Here is a 27,373-nt window from a genome sequence, read left to right on the forward strand (position 1 = left end):
TTTAAAATCTGCTTTCCGTGCTGCCTTGGGTTGGACTTTTTATGTGGAATAATTTTTAACCCTGAAGTTTCTCAAATTAGTTTTAAAATTTAAATTTAATACATCAAGCTGGACAAGGTTTTATCCTTGCAAGAAATGTTTTCCAAGTCTCTTTCTTGACTCAGTGGAGCATTAATGAATGTGGTAGGAGTGAGGGTTGCACCAGTATTCAGTTGCTACTCGTTACAGCTGACCAGACTGGAGCAATGAGAAATTAAGTAACTTGCTCAAGAGCACAATGTGTAACCTTGACCAGGAATTGAACCCACAACTCTCTGGTCATGACTGGGGGAGGAGTTCTGAAAAGGTGGTAGCCAGAATAAGCAAGGGTTTGAAAAAACTTTGTTGGTAATAAAGGGCTTCCATCTAAAAGTCAAGGGTAAATTGCATGGGAAAAGATAGTGAAAAATAATGTCAAGGTATTACATCCGACAGAGATGACAGGACTGTCTTGATTAGTGGTAATCAGTGCTGCATAAGACTGGCTTCTTGCATAAGTGTGATGAAATACTTGTTAAAATGGCGGGGTAGTGCACATAGCCCCCTTCCCACTATTTATTTGATACTCTTACATCTCAGCATCTCCTCCTACCCATTGTTTCTATTCTATACCCTCTCATCTCTCCATCGTCTCTTATATTTACTGTACCATACCACCTGTCACTGAGAGGAAAGTACTTGATGTTTGTATATTAAATATCTCCTCTATCTTGTTACTCCTTTTTTCCCCTCCATATGATGCCTTAAAGAAGAGGGATTACTTTGGCAGTCTCTGTTCACCCTCTCTGATTTTTCTGTCCCCATGCTGTCTTGGACACATTACACTTGTGGATATGCTCCCACTCTTACTCATCATCTTATCCCTTCTTTGTGTATCTCTCTACCCAACATGGAGTAACATGTATCTTCTTACTCAACCGTGTCTCTCTCTCTCTCTCTCTACTGTTCTTATTACTCTGACTCTCTCTAGCTTGTTAGTTTTTTCCCCCTACTGCCTTGTCAACAATAAATCTGTGTAACTTCAGTAAGAACTGTCTTAGATCCTTACAAACTGTCCAACCCATGCAAGCATGGACACCGAACGATGATATATAACATGAGGGAGAATTGGGTCCTCTTATTCAACTTATCCCACCACTCTTACTATTTTGCCTTCCCTCTCTCTTCCACTTTCCCCTTTTCCTCGTTCCCTCTATAATCTTCCCCAATAATGGTCCTCTCTCCACTCAAATTCTTCTCAAGTTTGTTCCATCATACTGTAACTTCTACTCCTTCAGTTATGGAATCTTCCTTTCATCTCAGAAGTACTGTGTAGTGTGGTTGTTATTAGGAAGTGCATCTGACCATAGAAGCAATACTAAATTGAAAACAGAAAGTGTGGTTCTCCAGCCTGTTGAACTTGATTGAGCTCTCTAATCCAGACCACATGGAAAATGGGCATAAAGTGATCATATGTTTGTCCATGTCTGTTGTGTTGTCTATGCCTCATAACTTTACTGTCTGACAAATAGATAATGATAAATCTCAGACTAAAATAAGTATTGGGGTTGATATGGTTCGGTTTGCCTAAAAACTGAAACTAATAAAAGAATACACACACACACATAGCATTTAGTTGCTTTAAGCTGAGCAATGGATAATAAGTAATGATAAGAATAATTACGATAATACTATTAATAATGGTTTCAAATTTTGGCACAACGCCAGTAATTTTAGGGGACAAGCTAGTTGATTACATTGACCCCATTGCTGGGGTATATTTTATTGTCACCTCCCTGTAAAGATAAACGGCAAAGTTAACTGTGGCAGAATTTGAACTTGAAACCTAAAGATCCAAAAGAAATGCCACTAAATTTGGCCGGTTCACCACCTTCATAATCCTAGTAATTCTAATAAATATTCTTTTAAGTTTATATGGCTAACTCTAACTTTGAAAGTCCAATCATGGCTAAACTGGAAAAAAAAAGAGAATTTCATTAAAGAATAGGTAGATGCAGGTGTGATTGCATGGTTAAGATTGCTTCTCAATCCTGTAGTTTTGGGTTCAATCTCACTGTTGTGACATCTTGGGTTGATAGGAACTGAAAGAAGCCTGTTGTCTATATGTATTTGCATATACTCTTACCTTGACATCATCTGATGGCTGTAAACAAGCTTCACTGTCATATCAGTGATGTTCATTTCCAATCTTGTGTGAAAGACCTGTCTGGCTATGGGAAAATATCACCTGGCATGGAAACAGGTGAGAGTTGGAGACAGAAAGGACAACTGGCTGTAGAAAATATCTCAGCAAATTCTGTTTGACCCATGCAGACAGGGAAAAATGATTTTTTCTTGATATATTTTCCAGTTCATAATGATTACATTATCTATAACATTTTACATCTGAAAGCAAAATGTTATAACAGTTTTTCGTTTACCAATAGTGGCTTAGAATTGGAAGAATTTTTCAAAGAATTCTGAAAAAAAAAAATAACATGAAATCATCATGAGCATCAAATAAAAAGTATGTCTTAATAATTTCACTTTTCCATGCTTTCCTGTATTAGAATTTGTTGAGGCAGATTGGATGACCCTCCTGTGACCCTCACCTGTTTCCAAGTGAGGTAATGTTTTTCCATGGCTCAAAATAGACACTACACGTATGGTGGTTATGCTCGTTTATGACTATCACTTAATGTTGACACAGATAGAACTCCAGCTACATACCCATAAATATACAAGCATACGTGTGTGTGTGTGGTGTGTGTGTATATGAGATTTCTAACTGGCATCCAACTTTCTCTTTCCCTTTCCTTACTGTAAACATTTTGCTCTCACTTTTTCAGTATTTCTTTATTGTTATTAATTTTCATATTTCGAAACTGTTCCTTCCATTCAACAAAATTCACACTTGGTTACCACCAATTCCGTATCATTAGCAACGTAATCACACGACATATGGCAACAACTGTAGAACAGAACCAAAGAATCTCTGACATCATTTCTGCTCCGTTTCATCAAACATTCTGCTCTGAACATTCATTTTAGTCCATTGCAATATTGTTGTAGCTGCTGTGGCTGTTGCATTTGAAGTAATAATACATTAGAGGTGAAAGAGTGGAGCTCTTCAAGTTTGTGCATTAAGTTTCCATAGAAGCACTTATTCAATATTGTGTGTTTTATATATATACACACACACACATACATACATACACACTCAAACACACAAGGGTAATCATTGTGTTAATCAGTTTTAAGATTTTAATTAGAGATTTTGAAAAAAATGAATTGTATTTATCTGAATATTGTATTTCTTTAAACAGGAAGCAATTAACAAGTATGGTGATGTTGCTTGTAACTTGGAATTTGCAAAGGAATTGCTTAAACAATTTATGGCCCTCACTCAGGATGTAAGTATTATATTTTGTTTCATGTCCCCCCCCCCCCATAATGAATGCTTTTAGCAACATTCTGCTATTTACATACTTGATGTGGGATTCTACAATGAGTCGTATTTTTCTGGTGCCTTATTGTTTTTGACCTCCATTTTGTTGCATATATATTGACATTGGGAAAAGGGTTCCCAGGTGGAGGTTTAGAAATAGTATCAGAGTTACAATCTGAAGGGCCATGGAAATAAGAATGCTGTTTTCTGGTTAATCCATTTATTGCTTTATTTTTAACTAGAATATATTTGTCTTAGATTGTTATATTGTATTCAAGGACTTACAAGAACCACCTGCCACTCCTAGATGTGATATGCTAAATTGAGGGACGTGGTAGGTTAATATTTACCCAAACACCACTGACTACCACTGACTCCCAATGATTACCACTGACTTCCATTTCACCCAATTCTATTACACTGTAATGTTATTTACTCCATCATCATTATCAGTTGCAGGTTGGCAGAATCATTACTGCATTGGACAAAATACTTTGTGATTTATTCCAGCTCTTACGTTCAAAGTTCAAATCCTACTAAGGTTGTTCATCTTTGCTTTTAGACCCGAGGCCAGTAAAATAAAAAGTTCCAGTCAAGTGTTGAGGTAATTGTGTAACTGCCCCTCCCCTCAGAATGGCTGGCTTTGAATCATTGAAAGAAATCATCGTCATTTGATGTTTTCCATCCCAACATGGTTTGGATGGTTTGACAGGAGCTGGCAAGCCAGAGAGCTACACCACCAGACTCCACTTGTCTATTCTGGCATGGTTTCTGTGGTTGGATGTCCTTCCTGATGCCAGCCACTTTACAGGGTATACTGGGCACCTTTTGCCTGGCTCTGGCACAGGTTTTTCTTTTCACATGGCACCAGACCTCTTTGTTGAGAGGAGTGGAACCAAGGTGCGTGACTGTCTGCCAGACAAGAAGTTAGAGTATGATAGAAGGACAGAGATAGTTGTCTTAGTATAGAGGAGGTACTTGGCTACTGTAGTAGGATAAGGGGGGAGGAGAGGAGACAACTACTATGCCAGCCTCGTCCGGCCCCCGTGCCGGTGGCATGTAAAAAGCACCATCCGATCGTGGCCGTTGCCAGCCTTGCCTGGCACCTGTGCAGGTGGCACGTAAAAAGCACCCACTACACTCACGGAGTGGTTGGCGTTAGGAAGGGCATCCAGCTGTAGAAACACAGCCAGATCAGACTGGGCCTGGTGCAGCCTTCTGGCTTCCCAGACCCCAATTGAACCGTCCAACCCATGCTAGCATGGAAAGTGGACGTTAAACGATGATGATGATATAAGATGGAAAGTACAGAATTGTATGGATGACAGGCATAACTGGTGTTGTGATGTCAGCAGGTTGTGTTGATGATAAGTTGTACATATTATACTTAACCCTTTCGTTACTAACCCGGCCGTAGCCGGCCGAACAATTTTTTGGTTCAAAGTACCAACCCGGCCATACCCGGCCGTTAGAACCCATTGTTATTTAAATGTAAATTTGAACCCAAATCTCGTTGGTACATTCGTTAAAGCATGTGATTTCACATTGTAAATAGTTAAGTTATAGTATCCGACATTGCTGAAGTGATATCTCAACTCAGTGAATTTTGGAGATTTTTTTCCACATTTTTTACGGCATCGATTTTTCTTCAACTTTGAAAATGGATAGGAGTTTCATGTTATCAAGCATTGATTCCGAATTTAAAGCTTTGTCAACGGAAAATAGGGAGATATCGAGAAAAAGAATGAAATAGGTACTAAAGCACGTGGTGTACAAAATAATGAATATTTTTTTATCCGAAAATGAAAGCAGCGCCTTCCGAAGAAACAAAGCGGCGAAGGCGACAGCGAAGACGATTTTACATCGGAATGAAGTAAAAAAACTTTTTAAATGTTTTTATTAGCAATTTTTCTGAGGAGATAAGTTTATCTATAGCCTTTCTTAGGAAGTGAAACCATTAGACTTTTATTTTTTTCAGTATGCTAGTTTGAAGCGATCATGTGGAAACAAACTTACGCAGATTGTAAACAAACCCAAAATCGGGGTTCAAAGTTTGGGAATTTGTGAAGCAAATTACTGGGTACTGCGTGGATTTAGTTTTTATACAGGGAAAATAATGTTAGTCAGCATGGCTTAGGGTACGATGTGGTCTGGAAGTTATTGTTTGAAGCGATCAATGTGGAAACGCACTTACGCAGATTGTAAACAAACCCAAAATCGGGGTTCAAAGTTTGGGAAATTTGTGAAGCAAATTACTGGGTACTGCGTGGATTTAGTTTTTATACAGGGAAAATAATGTTAGTCAGCATGGCTTAGGGTACGATGTGGTCTGGAAGTTATTGTTCGAAGCGATCAATGTGGAAACGCACTTACGCAGATTGTAAACAAACCCAAAATCGGGGTTCAAAGTTTGGGAAATTTGTGAAGCAAATTACTGGGTACTGCGTGGATTTAGTTTTTATACAGGGAAAATAATGTTAGTCAGCATGGCTTAGGGTACGATGTGGTCTGGAAGTTATTGTTTGAAGCGATCAATGTGGAAACGCACTTACGCAGATTGTAAACAAACCCAAAATCGGGGTTCAAAGTTTGGGAATTTGTGAAGCAAATTACTGGGTACTGCGTGGATTTAGTTTTTATACAGGAAAATAATGTTAGTCAGCATGGCTTAGGTACGATGTGGTCTGGAAGTTATTGTTTGAAGCGATCAATGTGGAAACGCACTTACGCAGATTGTAAACAAACCAAAATCGGGGTTCAAAGTTTGGGAAATTTGTGAAGCAAATTACTGGGTACTGCGTGGATTTAGTTTTTATACAGGGAAAATAATGTTAGTCAGCATGGCTTAGGGTACGATGTGGTCTGGAAGTTATTGTTTGAAGCGATCAATGTGGAAACGCACTTACGCAGATTGTAAACAAACCCAAAATCGGGGTTCAAAGTTTGGGAAATTTGTGAAGCAAATTACTGGGTACTGCGTGGATTTAGTTTTTATACAGGGAAAATAATATTAGTCAGCATGGCCTAGGGAACGATGTGGTCTGGAATTTATCACTTCCATACCATAACCAGAGCCGTATATTATTTTTTAACCGATTTCTTTAGTTCGGTCAAACTTACGGTGGATTCCAATATTTCAGTTTATTCCACCTTTATGGTACACCTGTTGTGCATTAAATTCAACTGATGTGCACAATTCTTCTTTATCAAAATTTTGTTGCATACCCATTTGAATATTAGCTGATGATTCATTTTCTATAGTGATGTTTAAACAAAATTTTTATTTTTTACCTTTTGCTCAATTTAAAATTTTAATATTTTTACCTTTTGCTCAATTTACCTGGATTTACCTGTAATTAAAGTCACTTTGAGTCAAAAGTTATGCAATAGAATTGATTAAGAACCCTTCCTTTAATTATGTTCCAAATATCACATTAAATGTTGATAAGTAAAAAAGTTACAGTTATTTAATGAAACAAGCCTAAATTCATGATTATTTTAGAATTTAATTGAAACTCATGAGGGGTGTATTTTGGTCAGAAATATAGTAACGAAAGGGATAATTAAAAGTGAGATGATAATGAAACTTCCCTGAAATCACAAGTCTTGAAAATGGAGGGAGTTCTTGGAAAATCATATTCAACATAATGTACATAATATCAAATGTGAATATATTTTCCTCTTGCTGCTAGTGAATGCTGGAGGGGAAAAACTATCTTAGAGATAGTAAACAGTTTTATTTCAATGTCAAAAATGTTAATTCTGGCTAAACTAGTGTTGGTTCACTGTTCTTGAATAACATGGTATAGGTGTTTGGTGAACTTGTTCTATGAATGTTGTAAAGGGGTGTATAATATATATATTTCTACTCTCATACACATGATGGCCTTCTTTCAGTTTCTGTCTACCAAATCTACTTAATGCTATGGTTGGCCCGGTTTACAGTAGAAGAGGGTGCTGCTGCACAGGGGGACTGAGCCCAAGACCCACATGGCGGAGAGGCAAGCTTCTTAAGCACACAATCACGACTGAGCCTACACACACACACCACACACACACTCAGTGTCCTTCATTGGACTAAACAGGTGAAAGTTGGAGGACACCAGATCCAGCCTGTACTACAGTAGATGGGGGTGGGGGGCACCACTGACCAACCCAATTTGCTGATCTTCTGATTTCTTGCTAAAGATATTGTCATGGTAACACATTGTTCATGGTAAATGTACCCCCTTTAAGCTAATGTATCATTCACTGTTCACAGTACAGTCGTGTTCAAGCGAATGAAAAATGGTTCCACTGTCACCATGCAGGTTTTCATGCCATTCCATGGACTGATCCACCATTTCTGGCTCATAAAGATACGCCCATGTTTCATCCACTGACACCAGATCAGAAGGAAAAAGTCTTCTCTGGCTTCAGATGCTTCCTGCAGATTAGAGCAGACTTCTGCTCTTCTCTCCTTCAAATCAAGAGTCAACTGTCAACATACCCTCTTTACACACGTACACTTTCTGGTACCCAAAGTCTTCCATCATCTTCTGTAATGCAGGATGTCCACTGTGCAGTGGTGCTGCCATCTTGTGGTTTGTGACTCAATTCGTCCAATGACTGACAAGTCATGTCAACGGTCACAGATGATGCTCTCCCATTTGTCTTCAAGTCTGGTTTCCTCTTCTTTAAACTTTTTATCCATTGATGCATATTACTCTTGTCAATGGTGTCGTCTCTATAGCCTTCTCTGGATGTTGGACAGCATGTGATCCTTTGGGAACTTGATGATGGCACATTGCTTCTGCTTGGAACCCTTATTTGCCTTCAATAAAGAATAATAGGAAGAAGGGTTACTCTACCAATACGTGCAAGTTGAATGACCTGTGGTCTGTGAATATAAAAAGTTCTAACCACTTTTGTATTATTTTCAGGACAACCCTCATCTATTTGTAAGGAGGTTGTGTTGTTGAGGGAACAAATCTAGGAAGACTATCAACATTAATTTAATATATGATGATTGAAAGATTTTCTTAAGTTTTGAGATGTATATTTTTAAAAATCTGTGTTGATCCCTTATAAAAACAGCTACAGATGAATGTATAAAGTAAAGCTCCCTCTTCATTTAGCACACATTAATATGGCTGCACTATTTTCACCTCCTCCTTTTTATCATGGTTTGTATTCTATTTTCTAATTTCCAATGACAACTAGCTAAACCCTCCATTGTCACCTGTGTTGTTTCTTCATTAATATTTATTAAACAGTCATTGTTGTTTTTTTATCTTTTACCTGGATGCAAGATTGGGAAGTAGTCTCTTTTATCTGTGTGGAATGTCTGATTCTAGAACATTTCTTCAATTTCTTGTTACTTAGGCTGAAAAGCTCTTGAAGAAACAGATGAAGAAAGAACGAGCTGATAGAATTTTAAATGAACACAAACGACTGAAACAGGTGTTGTTGATCCAAAACTTGCTGGACAGTTTTGGAATGGAGCAGGTTCGCAATGATTTCCGAAATGGCTGGCATTCAGCAGTTGTAAGTATTTCGATAGAACTGAAACAAGTTGGGATTTGTGAAAAAAAAGACATTATTGTATAAAGTCAGAACCAAAATTTGGTTTCATTTCTAACTTACTGAAGGATCAATTAACTTTATTAATTTTAATATTCTTTTAATTTGAATCTTGTTATTTTACAAATTTTGCAAAGACAGTCTTTGCTTCTTTAACATGTCTAGGTAGACAGGGTTGCATGGGTTTTGGGGTTCAGTCTCACTGCACAGCGTCTTGAACAATTTTCTTCTGCCAAAGCTTCAGATCAGCTAAAACTCTGGGAGTAAAATTTGCAAGATGGAAGCTTGATAAAGTCCATGGAGAGACTGGTCTTGTTTTTGGGTTGAAGCTTTAATCCATTACCTGTCCTTTAGTGAAGTCCACTTTGTACTTTACCTTCTCTCACACCAGTCTCAGAGAACCCATAAACAGTCTCTGTGTTGAGGAAACATTACAAAACGTAGATTAGCTGAAACTGCAATTTAGGTTAACTAATGTTAATTTATGAATTTCATTGTCAAGTCTATAGAATGAAGAACTAATAAGGTTTTGTTATTTCTCAACATAAAGCATTGTTGATGCCACTTACATTTGTTAATGTCAAAATTACAAGATGTTTTCTTTTGCTATTTTTATCTATTTTTTTTAAGGATTTGGTTGATGCTTCTAAAGTTAATTTTTTGTTTGTTTTTTAACAGGTTCTAACTGAAGAGAATCTCACTCAGCTGGATAATATCTATAAACATATATGTCCATCTCGAGATAATCAACAGGATTTTGTTACTGCTTCTGAACATTTATGTAGCTTATTGGATGGCAAAGACAAAGCTGTTCTTGGCACCACTTATAAAGAATTAAAGAAGCTGATAGATTTAATTCTTGCGTGTGGCTACTTTGAAAATGCTCCTCGTTATGACGCCAATGGACCTTCAACAGAAGGTTAGTTGGTTCCCTTATCTCCTCCCCTTCTGTCTGGAAAGTTTGTATCATAGAACTAGGAATGGTCTCAGGTGGATTGGTATTGAAATGGGGTAGATACTGGAAGAGATTTCATGGGTGCAACCAATTTTTAATTTTCTCCAAAAAATGATTTAAGAATTATAATTCATAAACATAGATTCTGGTGAGTTTTAGGTATTGTATATAGAATGAATGTAACTATATATAGAGTACTTACTCTATATGTGTGGTTTCTTTTATGGTCACCAGTTCTGAGGATTGTCACTGTTTGGAAGTATTCTACACATAAATTCTAGGTTTATCATGTTGAGGTAGACTTATACAATTCTAAACACAGTTTTTAATGAAAGTAAACTGTTTTGATTACTTGAAAATACATTGAGAATATTTTCACTCCATTGTTTAGTGATGAAAGACTGAGAAATGTAAGGATCAAATGATAATTTGATTTATCTCAGTTTTTGTGAGTTTTATTGTCATACGAGTGGTTATTTTTATTAAGTCTGTCCAAAATTTTGATTATTTTAGAAATAAAATGCATGGACAATATTTAATTTGAGACAAGGTCATGAAAGGGTCAAGTGAATCATCAAAGAAATATCTTTGTTAATCAGCTAGTAGTTATATTATTTCATCATTATCATTTATTATCCATTATGGGTTTAGCATTGTTTTTACGGCTGGATGCCCTTCTTAATGCTAATGATATAATAGAGTGGAACTTTTCTAATTAACAATATTAGATTTAAAAAACACTTCTTGCTACAGTTAAATTTCTGGAAAACCACATTGATTTACAAATATAAAGTGTTTTCAGTTATTGTAAATATCTGTTTATTGATACTTAAAAATATTTTTGTTAAATCATAATTTCTTGTGTGAGATATTTAAATTTTAACACATTGCATGTCAGCTCCTGCTGCTGAAAAATCCAGTGAAAAACCCGTGGAAGAACCAGCTACAGTTGTTCCTGTTGAAGTGAACCCAGCTGAGCTGAAGCAACACACAGAGGAAGTCGTAGCCCCGAAACTGGAACCTGAGAAACAGCCTGAAGTCATACTAGAACCAGTGGACAACAGGAAAAACAATACAAGACTGGAAAATCACATTGATAATGATTCTTCTTTCTTCACGACTGGCTCCTCTTTTCCACGTCATCGTCCTTTCCAAGAAATTGTTTCTTCTGTACAAGGAAGTTTTAACTTCTTGCAGGAATCTACCATAGATTTAGATTGTAAGTATGTTTTCTTCAAATTAGTTGCGTTAGAGACGAGAGAATGATATCAACTCAATTTTTTGATTGAAGCAATCTTGGGATGTTCATAAATTTTAGATCCTTACAGTCATCCAGTTCAATATCTTATTTTTGTGCAGTAACCTAAGTTCAAGCAGTCTGAGTTTTGTTAGAACATGGTCTGGGAATATTTGTAGAAACTAAATTTCAAATTCAAAACAAGAAGTACAAATTGAAAATTAAAGAAAGAAAATTCTTCTGTGAAATGAAATAAAACTGACAAAAGCCAAAATTATTAACATAAATCTGGGATCACGTCTTGCTTGATTGGTGTTGACCTGCTGTTAGATTTGCATCTTAAATTTTCACTGACCCCGTAACTACTCGTTTCACTTACAAATTAACACTAAATCATTGCCATCTTAATTACAATATCTATAAATCAGAATTAATTAGTTATAAAAGATGAATTTAGATTTTCATTTAGTTTAGTATTTTGCTGCTTATACTGATCAGCTGTATACTGAAAACCATTTCCATGGTTGAGTGGTTCTGTGAGATGTGGGAAATGGCATTCCATCAGTTATGATGATGAGGGTTCCAGTTGATCTGATCAACAGAACAGCTTGCTTGTGAAATTAATATGCAAATGGCTGAGTACTCCACAGACATGCATACCCTTAATGTAGTTCAACATTACAGAGAATGTGACAAAGCTGGCCCTTTTGAAATAAAGGCACAACCCATTTTTGTCAGTTGAGTGGACTGGAGCAATCTATATATATAAAACCCAACTTGTGTGTCTGTGTTTAACTTCCCGGCACATCTCCTCCTAGCCAACAAATCGTAGAACCACCAAAAATGGGTCACTTAAAGTTTAGGCAAATGAAAATTGAACTGCGCTATTTCTGTTCCGAAATTCATCTCGCAAGTGCAAAAATCGATAATGTGTTTGTTTAGGCCTTATCCCAAGCATTGAATAGTGAACTTTACTCAGTCAGCTGTTTGACGTGAACTGTGTTCACCACACGTGCAAGCATGCGTAAATTGCATGAAAAATAAAAAAATCAAGATATAAAAACGAATCGCCGTAAACATTGTAGAAATTCGGCAAAGAAATGAATTTTCGGGATGTAGCTTGGAGGGGTTTTTCGTATTAATCGTTTGGACTTTGTGAACACATACCAATTGTTTTCATAACATTTTTAACGCTTTGAATTAAATGTGATCATTTTGCGTTGAGTCTGCAGTTTGAATCACTTTAACCAAATTTTAGCAGGCCGGATTTTTGATCATCACGATACATTGCCAGCAACTCCCTGAAACTCTCCCCTGAAATCCCCGTTGAGAAATCTATATATATAAAACTCAACTTGTGTGTCTGTGTGTTTAACTTTTGGATCTACCAAGTTTCATTATTAAGGATGGAAAGTAGTGTGTAGCAAATCTATATATATAAAGCTGAAGTTGTCTGTGTGTGGCAGGTTTGGTAGCCTTCAACTAACACTATCTCCTTCGAGACCCTGCAGTGCAAGTTGACCAAAATTGAGAGTATGATAGAAGAAGGCTTGCTCTTCATTCTGTAGAAGATAAAATTCAAATCGGACCATGTTAACACCAAAAATTATTTACATCAAAAAGGTGCTTTTTTTCTATGAAAATCCCTATTTTTTACAATTTTTGACTGCTGTGTCACCATTTTTCGGTGTATTCCAACTGGAAAAATATTCACTTGAAGAGAATAGCAAGTTGCATAATGCAAAATTTTTACTTTTCAAAAATTCCAATTCTAAAGGGTCGAAACAAACCCAAGCAACACCGGGTGATACTACTAGTGTGAAATAAAGTGTCTTGCTCAAGGACACAACCTGTTGCTGGGAATCAAACTGATGATTGTGAACTGAGTACCCTAACCACTAAGCCATGCACCTTCACAGAAATAAGTTGTTAGGAATTGTTTCTTAGTTTCCCTATCTTCTCATCCAAGGTTTCTTTTTTTTATTTCTTATAAAATATTTTCCTTGATAAAACCTGGCTAATTAAAGGAATATAATGGTGAATAATTTTTCCTGCTTTTGAAAGATTTTGACTTTGGTGAAAATGTCAAATTGTTTTTGTAGCTCCACAACATATGGACCCGGCTGTAGTAGCTGCTCATCCCATGCCAGCAGTCCGACATGCACCAAATACATCGGTCGATGTTAACAGTCTCACTCAGGCAGGATTTGTTGCTCCTGGCTACGACCAAACTGCTGCTGCTGTCGCAGCAGTTGCTGCTGCACAATCTCAACAACAACAACAACAACAACAGCCGCAGCAGCAGCAACCCCCACATCAACCAGCACCACCACCACCACCACCATCAACAACTGTGCCTGCTTCACATCATCCAGTGATTAAATCGACACCTCAGTCAACCGTGCAACATGTACAACAAGCACTTCCACCATCAGTGCAACCTAATTCAGCAGTGACACTGGATGTTGCATCTGCTAATCCAGCTCAGGCCCATGCTACAGCTCTCTTATCGACCACGCCTGCTGCTGCTGCTGCTGCCGCTGCCGCTGCCAATGTGGTTAGCCAACAACTGGACTACTCGAACCAAGCATTCACTCAGAATGCAATTTCTCAAAATTTATCCACCGATTCTTTATTCCATTCGGTGGAAGACTGCGCACCCACTCACTCTATGATTGGCCAATCTGTAAACGATACTTCTGTACCTGCATTTGAAATTCCGACCATTCCCTTGCCAAACCAAACACAAGTGAGTAGATTTCTCTTCTCAACAATTTTGTTGATTTCAAATTTGACATTTTTATGAAAAGTAACAAAATTTAAAGTGTACAGACATAAAAAAAAAAAAAAGGTTAACCACTGAAACTCCTCCACTCCTCCAAAATGTCTCATAGATTCATTCAGTTGTGTTAGCTTTGAAGAATATTTTTACTGTTTATTTTTGAGTAGAAGAAAACGATAGACTATAAGAATCTTAAAGATTCATTTTACTTGGGGAATAGAATGTGATGGATGGACAGAGAAATAAAGCTCTTATTATATTCAAATGAACTTTTGATTTGTGGAAAAATTGTTTATTTAAAATCTGAATTAGATTTCAGAAATCCACGTTCTGTCAAAAAATGACTTTGCAGTACACGGTTACTTGCAGTGTCTCTTGCAAGTGTTAGTGATTTGTAGAGACAGATGCTGTTAGAGGGGAGATAACCTCTCCTTTAGTGAAGGTGATGCTGTTAGAGGGGAGATAACCTCTCCTTTAGTGAAGGTGATGACCGTCCAAGTTTGTCCTTCTTTCCATCTGATGGCCCTTTTCAGTTATGCACTTGGTTACACTCTCCACACTAAGCTATGATGTTAGCCATAACTCAGCTTGCTTCACTGCAAACTGATCAGTTTTGGTCCCTTTTTTTTCCTGAAGTACCATCCTATTACTTGGTGGTGTTTTTATATTGTGATTTGATTGACCAGTGGCTTGTGAGTGCCCCCCCCCCCGTGTATTGGAGTACTTTCTGTAAGGTGAGAGTTGGCAATCACTATAGCAACAAATTTAGTGTACAGTTTGCCATGCTTCAGTCCCTTCTTATTTATCATGAGTCCCCTAGGCTGTAACAGAGGAATTTAAAACTGGTTGCTCTTGGGCGCTCCTCTATACGTATGACCTGGTTCTTGTAACTGAATTTATGGTAGAATTAGGGAAGAAAATTTAGGTGTGGAATCAAAACTTGCAATCAAAGGACCTTCAGAGTTTACTTGGCTGAGACCAAAATTCTAGTAATTGGGAAAACTGACCTCTCCAGAAAAATTGCCCTCCTTAATATATAGAAAAGGTGTGGGTAAGAATTCCATATGGTGTTCCCAGTGCAAACTGTGGAAACTTAGGTGTTGTGGAATCACAGGAAGGTTAACAGAAAAAGTAAACTTTGTGGCTGACGTGCAGTAACAATAAAGCAATGCTGCATGTTAGCCTTTGTGGTAGTTCTCTCTTTCCATTAGCTCTGTTTGTCTCTCACCATTTCTTCCCTTATATCATCCCTTGCATTGTGCATCTCTCTTGCATGCCACCTCCCACCCCCACTCTTTACATCATATTTGCTGCCACCTTTTACCCCACCGGCCCAATCCTACTTCTACTTTTCCCTCCAACTGATATACTTGATCACACCCCTCACCCATATTCACCACTTACTTAATTTCCCTCTGTCCATCTATCACTCTCTTTTCACAGCCTTACAAACTTACCTAACCACATAACTTATATTTTTGTATCTTGAAAGTAGGCCTTGACACCTCATCATCATCTCTCTTCTCTCCCTTCCAACTGGGGTAGCCATGTATCTCTTGTGAGATATCTCTCTCATATAAAACTTGTCATTTCTAACTCTCATCACCCGGCATAAAGACCCCTTCCTAAATACTACACCCTCCCGGTTGAGGGTCTTGCAAGTTCCTTTATGTATGTTTTTGTGTTTTATATATATGTATATGCATGTGTGTGCACTCATGTTTGTACACCCATGTCTGTACATTGTTGGTCTTCTGCACTATTCCTGTCTATGAAATTCATCCCCTGATGAAGATCTTGGTCCACCACTGGCTCAAGTCAGTTATTTATCCAAGGTGCTACACAATGGAGGAAGACTTGGGAACTACTCAAGAACAATTGAACATTGAACAGAACCAAGACAGGAATTGAAATTGTAACTTTGTTTCCTCACTGTTTTTGAACTTATTTCACCTGTGTAGATTTAAATTGTGTTGTCTCTTTCACCTGTGTAGATTTAAATTGTGTTGTCCCTTTCACGATTCATGCAGTATTTCTTGAATTATTAATATGTATCCTGTTTATGAATTTTCCAGTTAACAGATGGAGCTATCAGTCCCTTTGTGAAGGTAACTCTCTAATCTTTACTATACTGTTACCCTACTTGGAGCCAGAAAGATCTTAACCAGTCTTTGTTTAATTATACTATTTATACTTTAATTAGTTTATTTTGTTTTAAATTATGAAAATGAGTGTGAACAGTCTATGTAATGAGAATTATTATTTTTGTGATTTTGGCCAGTATCAATTTCTTTGGAATCATTGTATTCTGACTATAACTATAGTAAAAGCATGAGCATCACTGTTTACCATTTCCCATATCATTCAGAGACTTAATATTTAATTATGTAAATCTGTTTAAATACTTCTGGCTCCAGCTTGTTCATATTTTTATCTCCTCACAACTGGAATAGGACAGAAATTGTACCATTCACAGAAACGTTATTATTTCCAGGATGCCAGCTCCCAGTCTCACGCTGTTAAAAAAATTACCAACTTAAATGCCAATGCAGCCGTATTCCAATCTATGAATGCCAATGCAGCTGTGTTCCAGCCACAACATACAGACGCCAGCCCAAATAATGAAGTGAAGAGTCAGTTATCACCTCAACCTACAGATTACAATCAGGGTTGGTAAAGTTTCATGAAATTTTCTCTGGACTTTGGTTTCTGGGATTTGTTACAGCAGAGTATGTATGTGCACACAGACACACACACACACACAACACTGTATATTTACAATATTTATGTCTACACTGTCTTTTGATTTCCAACAGATGTGAAATGATGATGATGAATCATCTTTGTGTCTTATCCAAGTTTCCTTACTGGATTGAACTAAGAAACCTTTGTTCATAAACTAAGACTAGTCGTGTCTGTTATCCATTGTCAATGCACTTGGAAGTGACGATTAGAAAATGTCATTGCTACATTAGTTTTAACCCTTTCAATATTAACCCGGCCGAGAGTACCCATTGTTATTGAAATGTGAATTTAAACACAAATATCGTTATTTGTGAAAATACGTGATTTTCACTTTGTAAACAGTTGAGTTGTAGTATCCGACGTTGCTTGACGTGAATTTTGGGAGATTTTTTTCCACATTTTTTCGGTGTCGATTTTTTTTTTCAACTTTGAAAATGGATAGGAGTTTGATGCTTTCAAGCAGTGATTCTGAATTTAAAGGTTTCCAACAGAAAATATGGAGATATCGAGAAAAAGAATGAATGGGGTACAAAAGCACGTGGTGTACGAGAATGAATAGGATATTTCTGTCTCCGAAACTGAAAGCAGCGATTCTGAAGAAACTGAAAGCGGCGATAGTGACAGCAAAGACGATTTTACATCGGAATGAAGTAAAAGCTTTAAAAATGTTTTTATTAGCAATTTTTCTGAGGAGATAGAGTTTATCTTTAGTCTTTCTTAGGGAGTGAAACCATTAGGCTTTTATTTTTTTCAGTATGCTTGTTTGTGGCGATCACTGCGGACCAAACTGTTACGCAGAATGTAAACAAACAGTATATGCCAGGAAAGGCCACGAAATGGGGGATCAAAGTTTGGAAAATTTGTGAAGCAAATACTGGGTACTGCTGTGGATTTAGTTTTTATACAGGAAAAATAATGTTAGTCAGCATGGCCTAGGGTACGATGTGGTCTGGAATTTATCACTTCCATACCATAACCAGGGCTGTATATTATTTTTTGACCAATTTTTTTTAGTTCAGTCAAACTTGCGGTAGATTTAGGTGGATTCCAGTATTTCAGTTTATTCCACCTTTATGGTACACCTGTTCTGTTGTGCATTAAATTCAACTGATAATCTAGTGATGTGCACAATTCTTCTATATCAAAATTTTGTTGCATACCCAATTGAATATTAGCTGATGATTAATTTTCTATGATATTTAAACAAAATTTTAATATTTTTACCTCTTGCTCAGTTTACCTGGATTTAACTGTAATTAGAGTCACTTTGAGACAAAAGTTATGCAATAGAATTGATTAAGAACCCTTTCTTTAATTATGTTCCAGATATCACATTAATATGTTGATAAATAAGAAAGTTACAGTTGTTTAATGAAACTAGTCTAAATTCATGATTATTTTAGAATTTCATTGAAACTCATGAAGGGTGTATTTTGGCCAGAAGTATAGTAATGAAAGGGTTAAAGAGCTACAGTCTTTGTTAAAATCTGGATATGTATCAGGCAATAAGCTTAGTGGCTTGATGTTGAGATATCTGTTTATATAGCTTCATTTATAGCACTAGTGGTTATAGGTTGAGATTCAACAATGACACCACATGACAATCATAATTTAGTTCAGAATGATTGAAATGTTGTTTAGTTATAATTCATATTTTATAAACATACTTTTTAAAGAAGAGGAATATGGAAGATGGGGCTTTTTGCGGGCACAGATTGGGCTCATGGATAAGGTCCTGTGAGTGAATAGACATAAATATAATGCTTTTAGGACATCACTTTTGCTGTGACAGACTGGTCTTGTTGAGCTGCTGCACAGCAAATTGCCATCATCTCAGTTGTTGGTTGTCTCCTCTGTGAGGCTCAATATCTTGAGATTAGCCTTCACCACTTAATCCCATATCTTCCTGGGTCTCCTTCTGCAAGTTCCATTAACTGTAAGCAATCAGCACTTTATACACCATACATCCCACACCCATACTAGTGCAGTCGGCTCTCTTGCACCTGACATTTGATACCTCATGCCCAGTTTTTCTCTCAGTACATTTGCACTTTGCTGTACGTACACCCTGACATTGCACACCCAGAAGAGCATACTAGCTTCACTCCTTGTTTTCACGTATCCACTGCATTCAGGGCCCACGTTTCACTACCATGTAGCATTGCTGTTCAACAAGCATCATACAATCTGCTTTTCATTCTGAGAGAGAGAGAGAGACCTTTTGCCACCTTTTGTAAAAGCTCTTTGAAATTTCTCCATTCTATTCTTATTCCAGCAACTTTATTTTCAGAAGAACCTCCCCTACAGCTAATTAGGTCATCTAGGTAATAGAAATTCTCTACTACTTCTAAAGATTCACCTGGGCATTCAAGAAAATTTACTTCCTGTATGTCATGCAAAGACTACTTTCTTTAACCTTCCTGTGATTTCATTGTACCTTGTGTATGTCCACAGCTTGCTTTGGGTACACCTTATGGAATTCCTACTTATACTTTCTACGTATTAAATATCGGGCAGAGCCATTTTCCTGATGGAAGCAGATACTTCACTATTTTTCTGCTTACTAAAATTCTGGTCTTTGTTTTAAGCTAAACTTTGAGGCCATTTGATTTCTTTTGCTTCTGTACCTGATATTTCTTTTTCTAATTCTTCTACAGATTTTGCGATAAGAATGAAATCATCAGTAGATCTTAAGGGCAGTGAGTTTTAAATTTCTCTATTATATCCAGGAGGACTCTGATGAATGGGAGGGGACTGAGGACCAAGCCCTAATAAACTACCTGTACACTGAATGCATTATTGTGCTCTTTGCTAAATCTCCCCTGACTGATGCCACTCCTGTACATAGCTTGTATAGCTTTCACAAGCCATTTGTCTATCCCTAGCTTCTTTAACAACCAAATCACAAAGCAAGGGATCCTTTCAAGGGCTTTCTTCATGGTTTAGCTGTCTTACTAAAAGGAGGGCATCAGTATTGCTTCTTGCTAACACAAAAACCAAACATCTTATCCAAACTAAATTCTGTCACTTTCACAACCTGATCCAACAATTTGATTTCCCTGTAAATACTTCTCTGTAAGACATCTCCTTTATTAACAATTGACTATGATGCTGCCAGTTACTCCTCACTCTCCTTAGAACCCTTTCATTTTAACTCCAGCTCTCAATTTCAACATCATCCATTTCTGCTTTATTTTCTACTGCTCACCCTTTTCTGTGTTTCAAGGTATCTCTTTCTCTCTCCTGAGATCTTAGGATTGCCATATCTTTAACACCTTACCATATCTGCTATCATTCTCATTACCCTTTTATATCTACAGTTCACTGTCCCCATCTCTATATATACTCCCTTATACATCAAATCCTCATCACTCGCAGCCCCTTTATTTTCTGATCTATCTACAGACTTATACTGCTGCTCTCCACTCTACCTGTACTGCTTCTTATCTCACCCTTCCTCCTTAGCTGCCCCTGTTTCTCATTAATGTTTACCATTGACCATCCCTCCACCCTTGTTCCTTTTACTACATTCACCTCCCATCTCTCTCAAATGAACTTATCTCCACACATATGTTCCTCTGTTCATATTCTCTCTCCTCTTCACCTTGTGCCTTGAGTGTGTGCACTGACCCCTTGTCACTACCATCCTTTATCTCTCTTCCCAGTTACTCTCACCCACCCTTATCTAAGGCAGAGTATCCAAGCAGCTTCTCTGCAGCAAAATACCTCTACTTGTCCCTCTTTCATACTTTAGCCTGTCTATGACAGGCATAAAGCCACTTCACTTTTTGCTATAACCCCACTCACTCGAAGGGTCTTTTTCCTTGTCTTGTGGCTTACTTGGCAAATTCACTGAGGAAAGCCCCTTGTACATGCTGTGAAACGGTTGGTGTTAGGAAGGGCATCCCAATGCAGACACTGGAGCTCCCTGCAGTCTTCTGGCTCATTGCATCCTGTCATCGCCATCGGACTTTTGCTTGTCTGGAATATGTTGAGGATTGAAAGGTGTTTTGTCTTTTACATGCTTTAATCATTGGACAGTGGTCAGGCTGGAGCACTACATTAAAGGGTTTAATCTAAGAAAGTGACATATTTTAAAGTTTGGTGCTTCTTCTGTCTTTTTTGCCTAACTATTAAGTTATTGGGATGTAAACAAACCAATGCTGATTGTGAAGCAGTGATGGGGGGGGGGACAAACACAACACACACAAAAACAAAGGGCTTTTTTTTAGTTTCCCTCTTCCAGATCCACTCACAAGGCTTTGGTTGGTTCAGGCCTAAAACACTTGCTCAAGGTGCTACACAGTAGGACTGAACTTCAAACCACATGGTTGGCAAACAGGCTCCTTACCTCTACAGCCAATCATTTCATTTTATATAATTATTCATCCCTCGTTATTTTTACAGATCATGTTAATAATATTGGGTTTAGTTACTATTACTACGACTACTTTTAATAATATTAACAAGAACATTGAATTTGAGTGCATTTAAGCAGGTACACACACACACACACACACATATATATATATATATATATATATATATATATATAGGTAACATAACAGAATAGCAGCCAAACCTCTCTGATATAGCCTATAATATCTTAAAAATAAGAAGAGTAAGTTAAAAAATGTAATTGTAAGGGTGGCAATGACTACAACCTAGATTTAGTGGATCAGGGCCTGAGCAACAAAAATAACACACCTGACTCCCAAATGAATTTAAAGGGTTGAAAAGAGGGAAACGAATGTTTCATGAAATTTTGTTCATTTTTAATGAATTAAGTTTTGGGTTTATTCGAAGGCAAAGAGTTCAACTCCCAGGAGTGGTTTTGTGCCTTTAAATCCCATTATCCACCACAATATTCACACTTACAACAATCAGATTAAAAACTTCTTTCTCATAGATTCCTCTCTCTTTCCCAGCTGATAATGAATATTTCTGATCAGAACTTATGACACAGCACAAATCTAAGTTAATGTAACTGGGAAGTAATTTTGTTTCAAATAAAATTGACTGTTGATAAAATTGCTTAATTACTGTCTAATTTCAGGAAACAGTTATTCTCCTGGATATTTCCCAAGAGGAAGCTTTCAGAATCGTAATTATCGTGGTAACAGAGGCAGTCGAAGTGGTTTAAACAACGGCTTTAATCGGAACAGTAGTGGTAGTAGTAGTGGAGGAAGTGGCGGTGGTGGTGGTGGCAGTCGAGGAGCATACACCAGGAGTAAGTATCTTCTCATTTTTGGGCTGGTTTAATTTGTTACCTTAATGATTGATGTGTTAATTACAATCTCTATTATCTTTCACTCTCTATAAACAGGTAGTTAAATACATCAACTCAGATTTCATTATCACCAACATAATCATCATCATCACCAACATAATCAATTCATAGTTTTCTTCAGCCAATGTCAGTGCCACTCGACTGGCACCTGTGCCGTTGGCTTGTAAAAAGCACCATTCGAGTGGGTCCTGTGCTGGTGGCACATAAAAGTGGTTGGCGTTAGGAAGGACATCCAGCTGTAGAAAGCTTGCCAAATCAGATTGGACCCTGTTCTCATTGAAAACCACCCAACCCGTCTCAGCATGGAAAGCCAACATTAAAACAATGATGATGATTGTGATGATGACACCAGTGAAGGCCTTGAACCAACACACCACTCTCTCTTTTTGGTCGGAATGTTTATAACAAGACACCTTACAACAACAACAACAACAGCATGATTGATTAATTATTGACTTGCCATGTGATATATAAACTCTACTCTGTCTTCAGTCAACACACTATCAGCTCCATCGCTTTTTCTAATAAGTGTAAACAAAAAACAAAAAAATATTGATGTTCTCTATTTTTATGAAGACAACATCAGGTGCATTTGTTTCTATTTTGTGAATATTTTTGTTAAATCATTGCATTGTCATGGTTGAATACAAGGTTTTACAGCCAGATCCAAATTGTGTTGTTTTCTCACCTGATTCTGTTACCATTTTTTTTACTTATTTCACCAGTCGTCTGCCTAACTCCACTTCATCAACTGACTGCCATCATCATCATCATCTCTCCTCACTTCATTCTTAATGTCTGTGGACTTAGTGACCTGAACATTGAGTTCCTTTCCTGCAGACACAGATCTTTATGAAGGACAACACAGTTTTGGGAGTCGGGTGCTGCCCCTCCTTCAACTATGTTGTTAGAAATCTTCTGATACAATTTCTATCCAAGTTGCAATATAAATGAATATTACTCTTAATTTTCTAATATAAAACTGAACAAAAACTTGCAAAGTTCACGATTTGGAATTGGTTTCGTGACTCAATTCGAAAAACCATGAGAAAATTCTGGAATGAAATCTTGTGGACCTAATGACCCAGACCAGTTTTAGAAACATTCACACAAAAATCAGCTGCAATCACAAGTCATTTGGTTGCAGTTTCTCTTTTCCTCCTCCTCCTTTAACTTATCCAAACTTGTCTGTTATTCATGCTTAAATGATTGCAGTATAAATGCGTGTGTGTGTCATATGTTTTCACATATATGAATATACTGATGTGTATGTGTGTGTATATATATATATATTTAATGCATGTCTGTGTGTATATATAATCCATGTGTGAATGTATATATTGTTTATGTATATGTATGTATATATACATGATGTGTGTGTATGTATGTATGTATATATATTCATACATACACACACTTTGTCTTTATGAAGAACAATCTAACATGAACCTGAAGGATCACTCAATGTTTTTGTAGAGTGTATGTTAATTTTTGCATGGAAAAGTTTGTAAGTGACTTCAAAATCTTGGCTTGCTTGCCCTCTTCAATCTGTATGTTATATATATATACACACACACACACACATTATATATATATATATATATATATATATATATATATATATATATATAACATACAGATTGAAGAGGGCAAGCAAGCCAAGATATATATATATATAGTATTTGTTTATGTGTGTATACATATGTATATGTACTTGTAAAGGTATGTGTAGGTGTGTGTGTGTATATATGTTTGTGTATATGTGTGTGTATATATCATCATCATCATTAACGTCCGCTGTATACATGTATCTGTAGTTCTGTGTAGTCTCTAATGACATCACTGTTTCTCTTCCGGTCATGTGTAGGCAATTACTCGGCTTTCTCCAGTGGCCGTGAGTACCGGACAGCTGACAATTATGGCGCCGCATTGAATGGTACATCGTTTGGAAGTGGCTTCACCAAACGCAGCAGTGCCAGTCCGGGAAGCACTGGGAACACATCAAGTATCGGCCGCACTGGAACCGGCAGTAGTGGGAGCAGTGGAAATGGGGGCAGTATGCGAGGTGGTGGCACCGGAGCTGGCGGAGGTGTGTGTGATGAGGAGCTCATCTAAAAACACTCTCTTCCATTCTATTGATATTCATTCTGTAATTTGATGATAAATGTTTTTGTGTTTGGAATTATTACTATTATTATTATTGTTATTCTTACTGTTAAGGCAGCGAGCTTGCAAAACCATTAACACACCGGGCAAAATGCTTTGCAGTATTTTGCCCGTCTTTACTTTTTGAGTTTGAATTCTGCTGAAGCCAACTTTGTCTTTCACCCTTTCAGGGTTGATAAAATAAGTACCAGTCATGTACTGGGGTCAATGTAATTGACTGCCTCCTTCCCCCAAATTTCAGGCCTTGTGCCTACAGTAGGAAGGATTATTATTCAGGTAATCATTAGTTGTGTGGTGAACAACAATTGGCAGCATTTAGTCCCATCACTTTAACATCAATTATTCAAATACCAGTGATGTCTACTTTACCTTTGAAAATTCAGGGATCAAAATTAGTACCTGTCTAGTACTAATGTTGCTATAACTGACTATATATATATATATATCATCATTGTTTAACGTCCGCTTTCCATGCTAGCATGGGTTGGACGGTTCAACTGGGGTCTGGGGAGCCTGAAGGCTGCACCAGGCCAGTCAGATCTGGCAGTGTTTCTACAGCTGGATGCCCTTCCTAACGCCAACCACATATATATACACACACATATATAATGTGTATGTGTGATCATTGACGTCCATTTTCCATGCTGGCAGGAGTTGGACAGTTTGACAGGAGCTGGCAAGCCAGAGGACTGTGCCAAGCTATACTCTCTGCTTAGGCATGGTATATATATATATATATATATATATATAACCATTACTTTAAAAATCAATAAGTTTAAAATCCTCTTATTCTTTAGATGTATTTACTAAAAGTTTGTCTTCTTATCAGAAAGAAATAACCAGTTTCATCATTCATTTCGGCCTCTGCCTCATTTCATTGTAACCGTCCCTCATTTTTACTCCTTGCTACCATTGTTTTATAACGAATATCAATTCTTATCATCATCATCAACAGTTGCTGGCTTTATTCAATTAACTTTTCTCACTTTATCTTACTTTTGCTTATCATAAATGAAAAGTAAGTTTTCCTTATTAAATATTATTTCCCAAAGATATGATTGACCCCCCCCCCATGTTTAATGTGACTGTATCAGCTACAAACACCAGAATATTGGTAGCATTTCAATCCATTCCATGGTGTCTCTCTGCTAATGCTCTCCTCTGCTGAAGTTTCTTAATCTACAGCTAACATTGGCTGGGTTTGAACACAGTAACTCTATTTAATTACGTCTTCATGGCACTCTATTTATGAGCCAGTGGCACCCATGCATGCCTTTCTATAATCTTAAAGTTAATCTTTACCAACTGCCAATATCTCAAATCTTTAATTTAGAAAGATTTTGTGGTTTATGTGGCAGGTTGGCTTAGAGTAGCTAAACTACTTGTTTTACCTTGTAAGTTTTCTGATATAAAAATTCAATAATGTTCTTCTCCATTTTATATTGTAAAATTTATTACAAGAATTTATTCTAAGTTCTTTATTATAGAACTAATTTTTGTTTTGTTTCTTTTTAAATGTAAAACTATCCTAAGTTCGAATGTTTTGTTGTGACCATCAGTTTAGGAATGACCTTGTCTTGAATGTTGTGTTGTTTTCTTATTTTAGCTGTACGAGGACAGCCACGAACTGGAGGTATCCGTGGAGGAAGAGGCAATACTGGGCTTGGCCGACCTACCTTTTCCCAGCAAACTCTGGCACAGTAGTAAATTCTGGAGCATAGAAACTGTGTGATGGGTTGTATAAATGACTGGCCACCAACAGGCAGACAACATCTCCCTTCCCCTCCTCTTGATGGCTGGTCATAAGGTGACACTTTATTATGATGCTTTTGTAGGCATTTTCCCTCAATCTTTTGACACTCGACTAATCAACACTTGTCTTGTGGAAGGTTTATTGGCTCCCCTCTTCATATTTGGGCTATAGAATGGGGTCACATCTAAGTTCTTTTTTCACTTTTACCAACAAATATTCTAGTGGATTTCTGGTTAATTATCTTTTCTATTAGTAAATTAAGAGATAAGCAGTAAATGTTGAACTTATTAAACTGAGCAGAATTCTTCTTAAGGGTGAATTAGGAACATTTAATCTGGAACCAATAAATCTCCCACAATTCTGCTCTTTACTCATTTTCACTGACCCTTTCTCTCCTCCCACCCCCCATCTTAACTGTTCCTTTTGTTCCTTGTAAGTATTTGTTGATGTTGAGTGGTAATTAAGTGGTATAGGAGTGGCAAGGCAACTTCAACAGGCAACAACTGTAACCCCTCTCCCTCTCCTTACTCTTAACACCAGAAACACCACCACCACCACCACCACCACCATGCTTGTTAATGGAAACATGGTATGAGCTGCTGTAACATCCTGCCTTACCCCACTCAATATCTCATTTACTGCTTTTTCTATCGTGCAGAATTAATGCTGGTTTAGCGACTTTTCAGCTGTTCTTTCAGACTTTAGCATCGTGAACCTTATGCAGCTATCTTCTCTCCTTTGACCTGCCCTGCCCCCCGTGCCCCATCCCCCTAATTTGTACAGCTCCGTTGTTGTGACCTCTCTTCCCTTCACACCAAACTCACCACTTTTTATAAAGTTTCGTTCTTTGTACTTCCCTACTCTTCCTTTTTACTCCACATAGGAATCTTGGCAATCAGTGTGGGAAGAGGTTCTTCCCTGTTAGTTTCAGTTCCAGCTGACAGGTTCATTTTGTCAGTCTTCGTATAAATCGTCCAAAAGAATATGGAAAGTCTGCTATATCACCAATAAAACATAACAAAACTTCAAGGATTCCACTGTTAAGTTATTGGTTTTTTTTTCTTTCTCTTTTCTATTCACTTTGTCATTTAAAAAAAATCTGTTTACTTCTTATTTTCTGTTTAGCAGGATGCTGCATCTCAGCTCAGTATAGAGCTGCACTCAATGAAATAGGAGCATGTTTGTGTGTGTGTGTATGTATGTATGTATGTATGTATGTATGTATGTATGTATGTATGTATGTATGTATGTATGTATGTATGTATGTATGTATGTATGTATGTATGTATGTATGTATGTATGTATGTATGTATGTATGTATGTATGTATGTATGTATGTATGTATGTATGTATGTATGTATGTATGTATGTATGTATGTATGTATGTATGATGTATGTATGTATGTATGTATGTATG

The 27,373-nt window shown here is 37.2% G+C and overlaps 1 protein-coding gene across 4 annotated transcripts in view; it reads left to right on the forward strand.

Annotated features, from left to right (window-relative positions):
• The window catches only part of LOC115216996 (caprin-1), a 54,861-nt gene extending 27,872 nt beyond the window's left edge, over nucleotides 1-26,989 (forward strand). Inside the window, exons 3-13 of one of the 4 annotated variants that reach the window (XM_036507265.1) lie at nucleotides 3,345-3,431; nucleotides 8,831-8,992; nucleotides 9,707-9,947; nucleotides 10,882-11,202; nucleotides 13,323-13,969; nucleotides 16,078-16,110; nucleotides 16,497-16,671; nucleotides 19,405-19,446; nucleotides 21,804-21,977; nucleotides 23,905-24,126; nucleotides 25,810-26,989. In XM_036507265.1, the coding sequence (XP_036363158.1) occupies nucleotides 3,345-3,431; nucleotides 8,831-8,992; nucleotides 9,707-9,947; nucleotides 10,882-11,202; nucleotides 13,323-13,969; nucleotides 16,078-16,110; nucleotides 16,497-16,671; nucleotides 19,405-19,446; nucleotides 21,804-21,977; nucleotides 23,905-24,126; nucleotides 25,810-25,907 (2,202 nt within the window). In that variant the 3' untranslated portion in view covers nucleotides 25,908-26,989. Of the gene's footprint in view, nucleotides 1-3,344; nucleotides 3,432-8,830; nucleotides 8,993-9,706; nucleotides 9,948-10,881; nucleotides 11,203-13,322; nucleotides 13,970-16,077; nucleotides 16,111-16,478; nucleotides 16,672-19,404; nucleotides 19,447-21,803; nucleotides 21,978-23,904; nucleotides 24,127-25,809 lie in introns of all 4 variants that reach the window. The other 3 variants (XM_036507264.1, XM_029786510.2, XM_029786508.2) reach the window with 3 other exon arrangements.
• Nucleotides 26,990-27,373: the final 384 nt, after the last annotated feature.

The sequence above is a fragment of the Octopus sinensis genome, linkage group LG11 (genome assembly GCF_006345805.1).
Source record: "Octopus sinensis linkage group LG11, ASM634580v1, whole genome shotgun sequence".
Taxonomy (NCBI): Eukaryota; Metazoa; Mollusca; class Cephalopoda; order Octopoda; family Octopodidae; genus Octopus; species Octopus sinensis.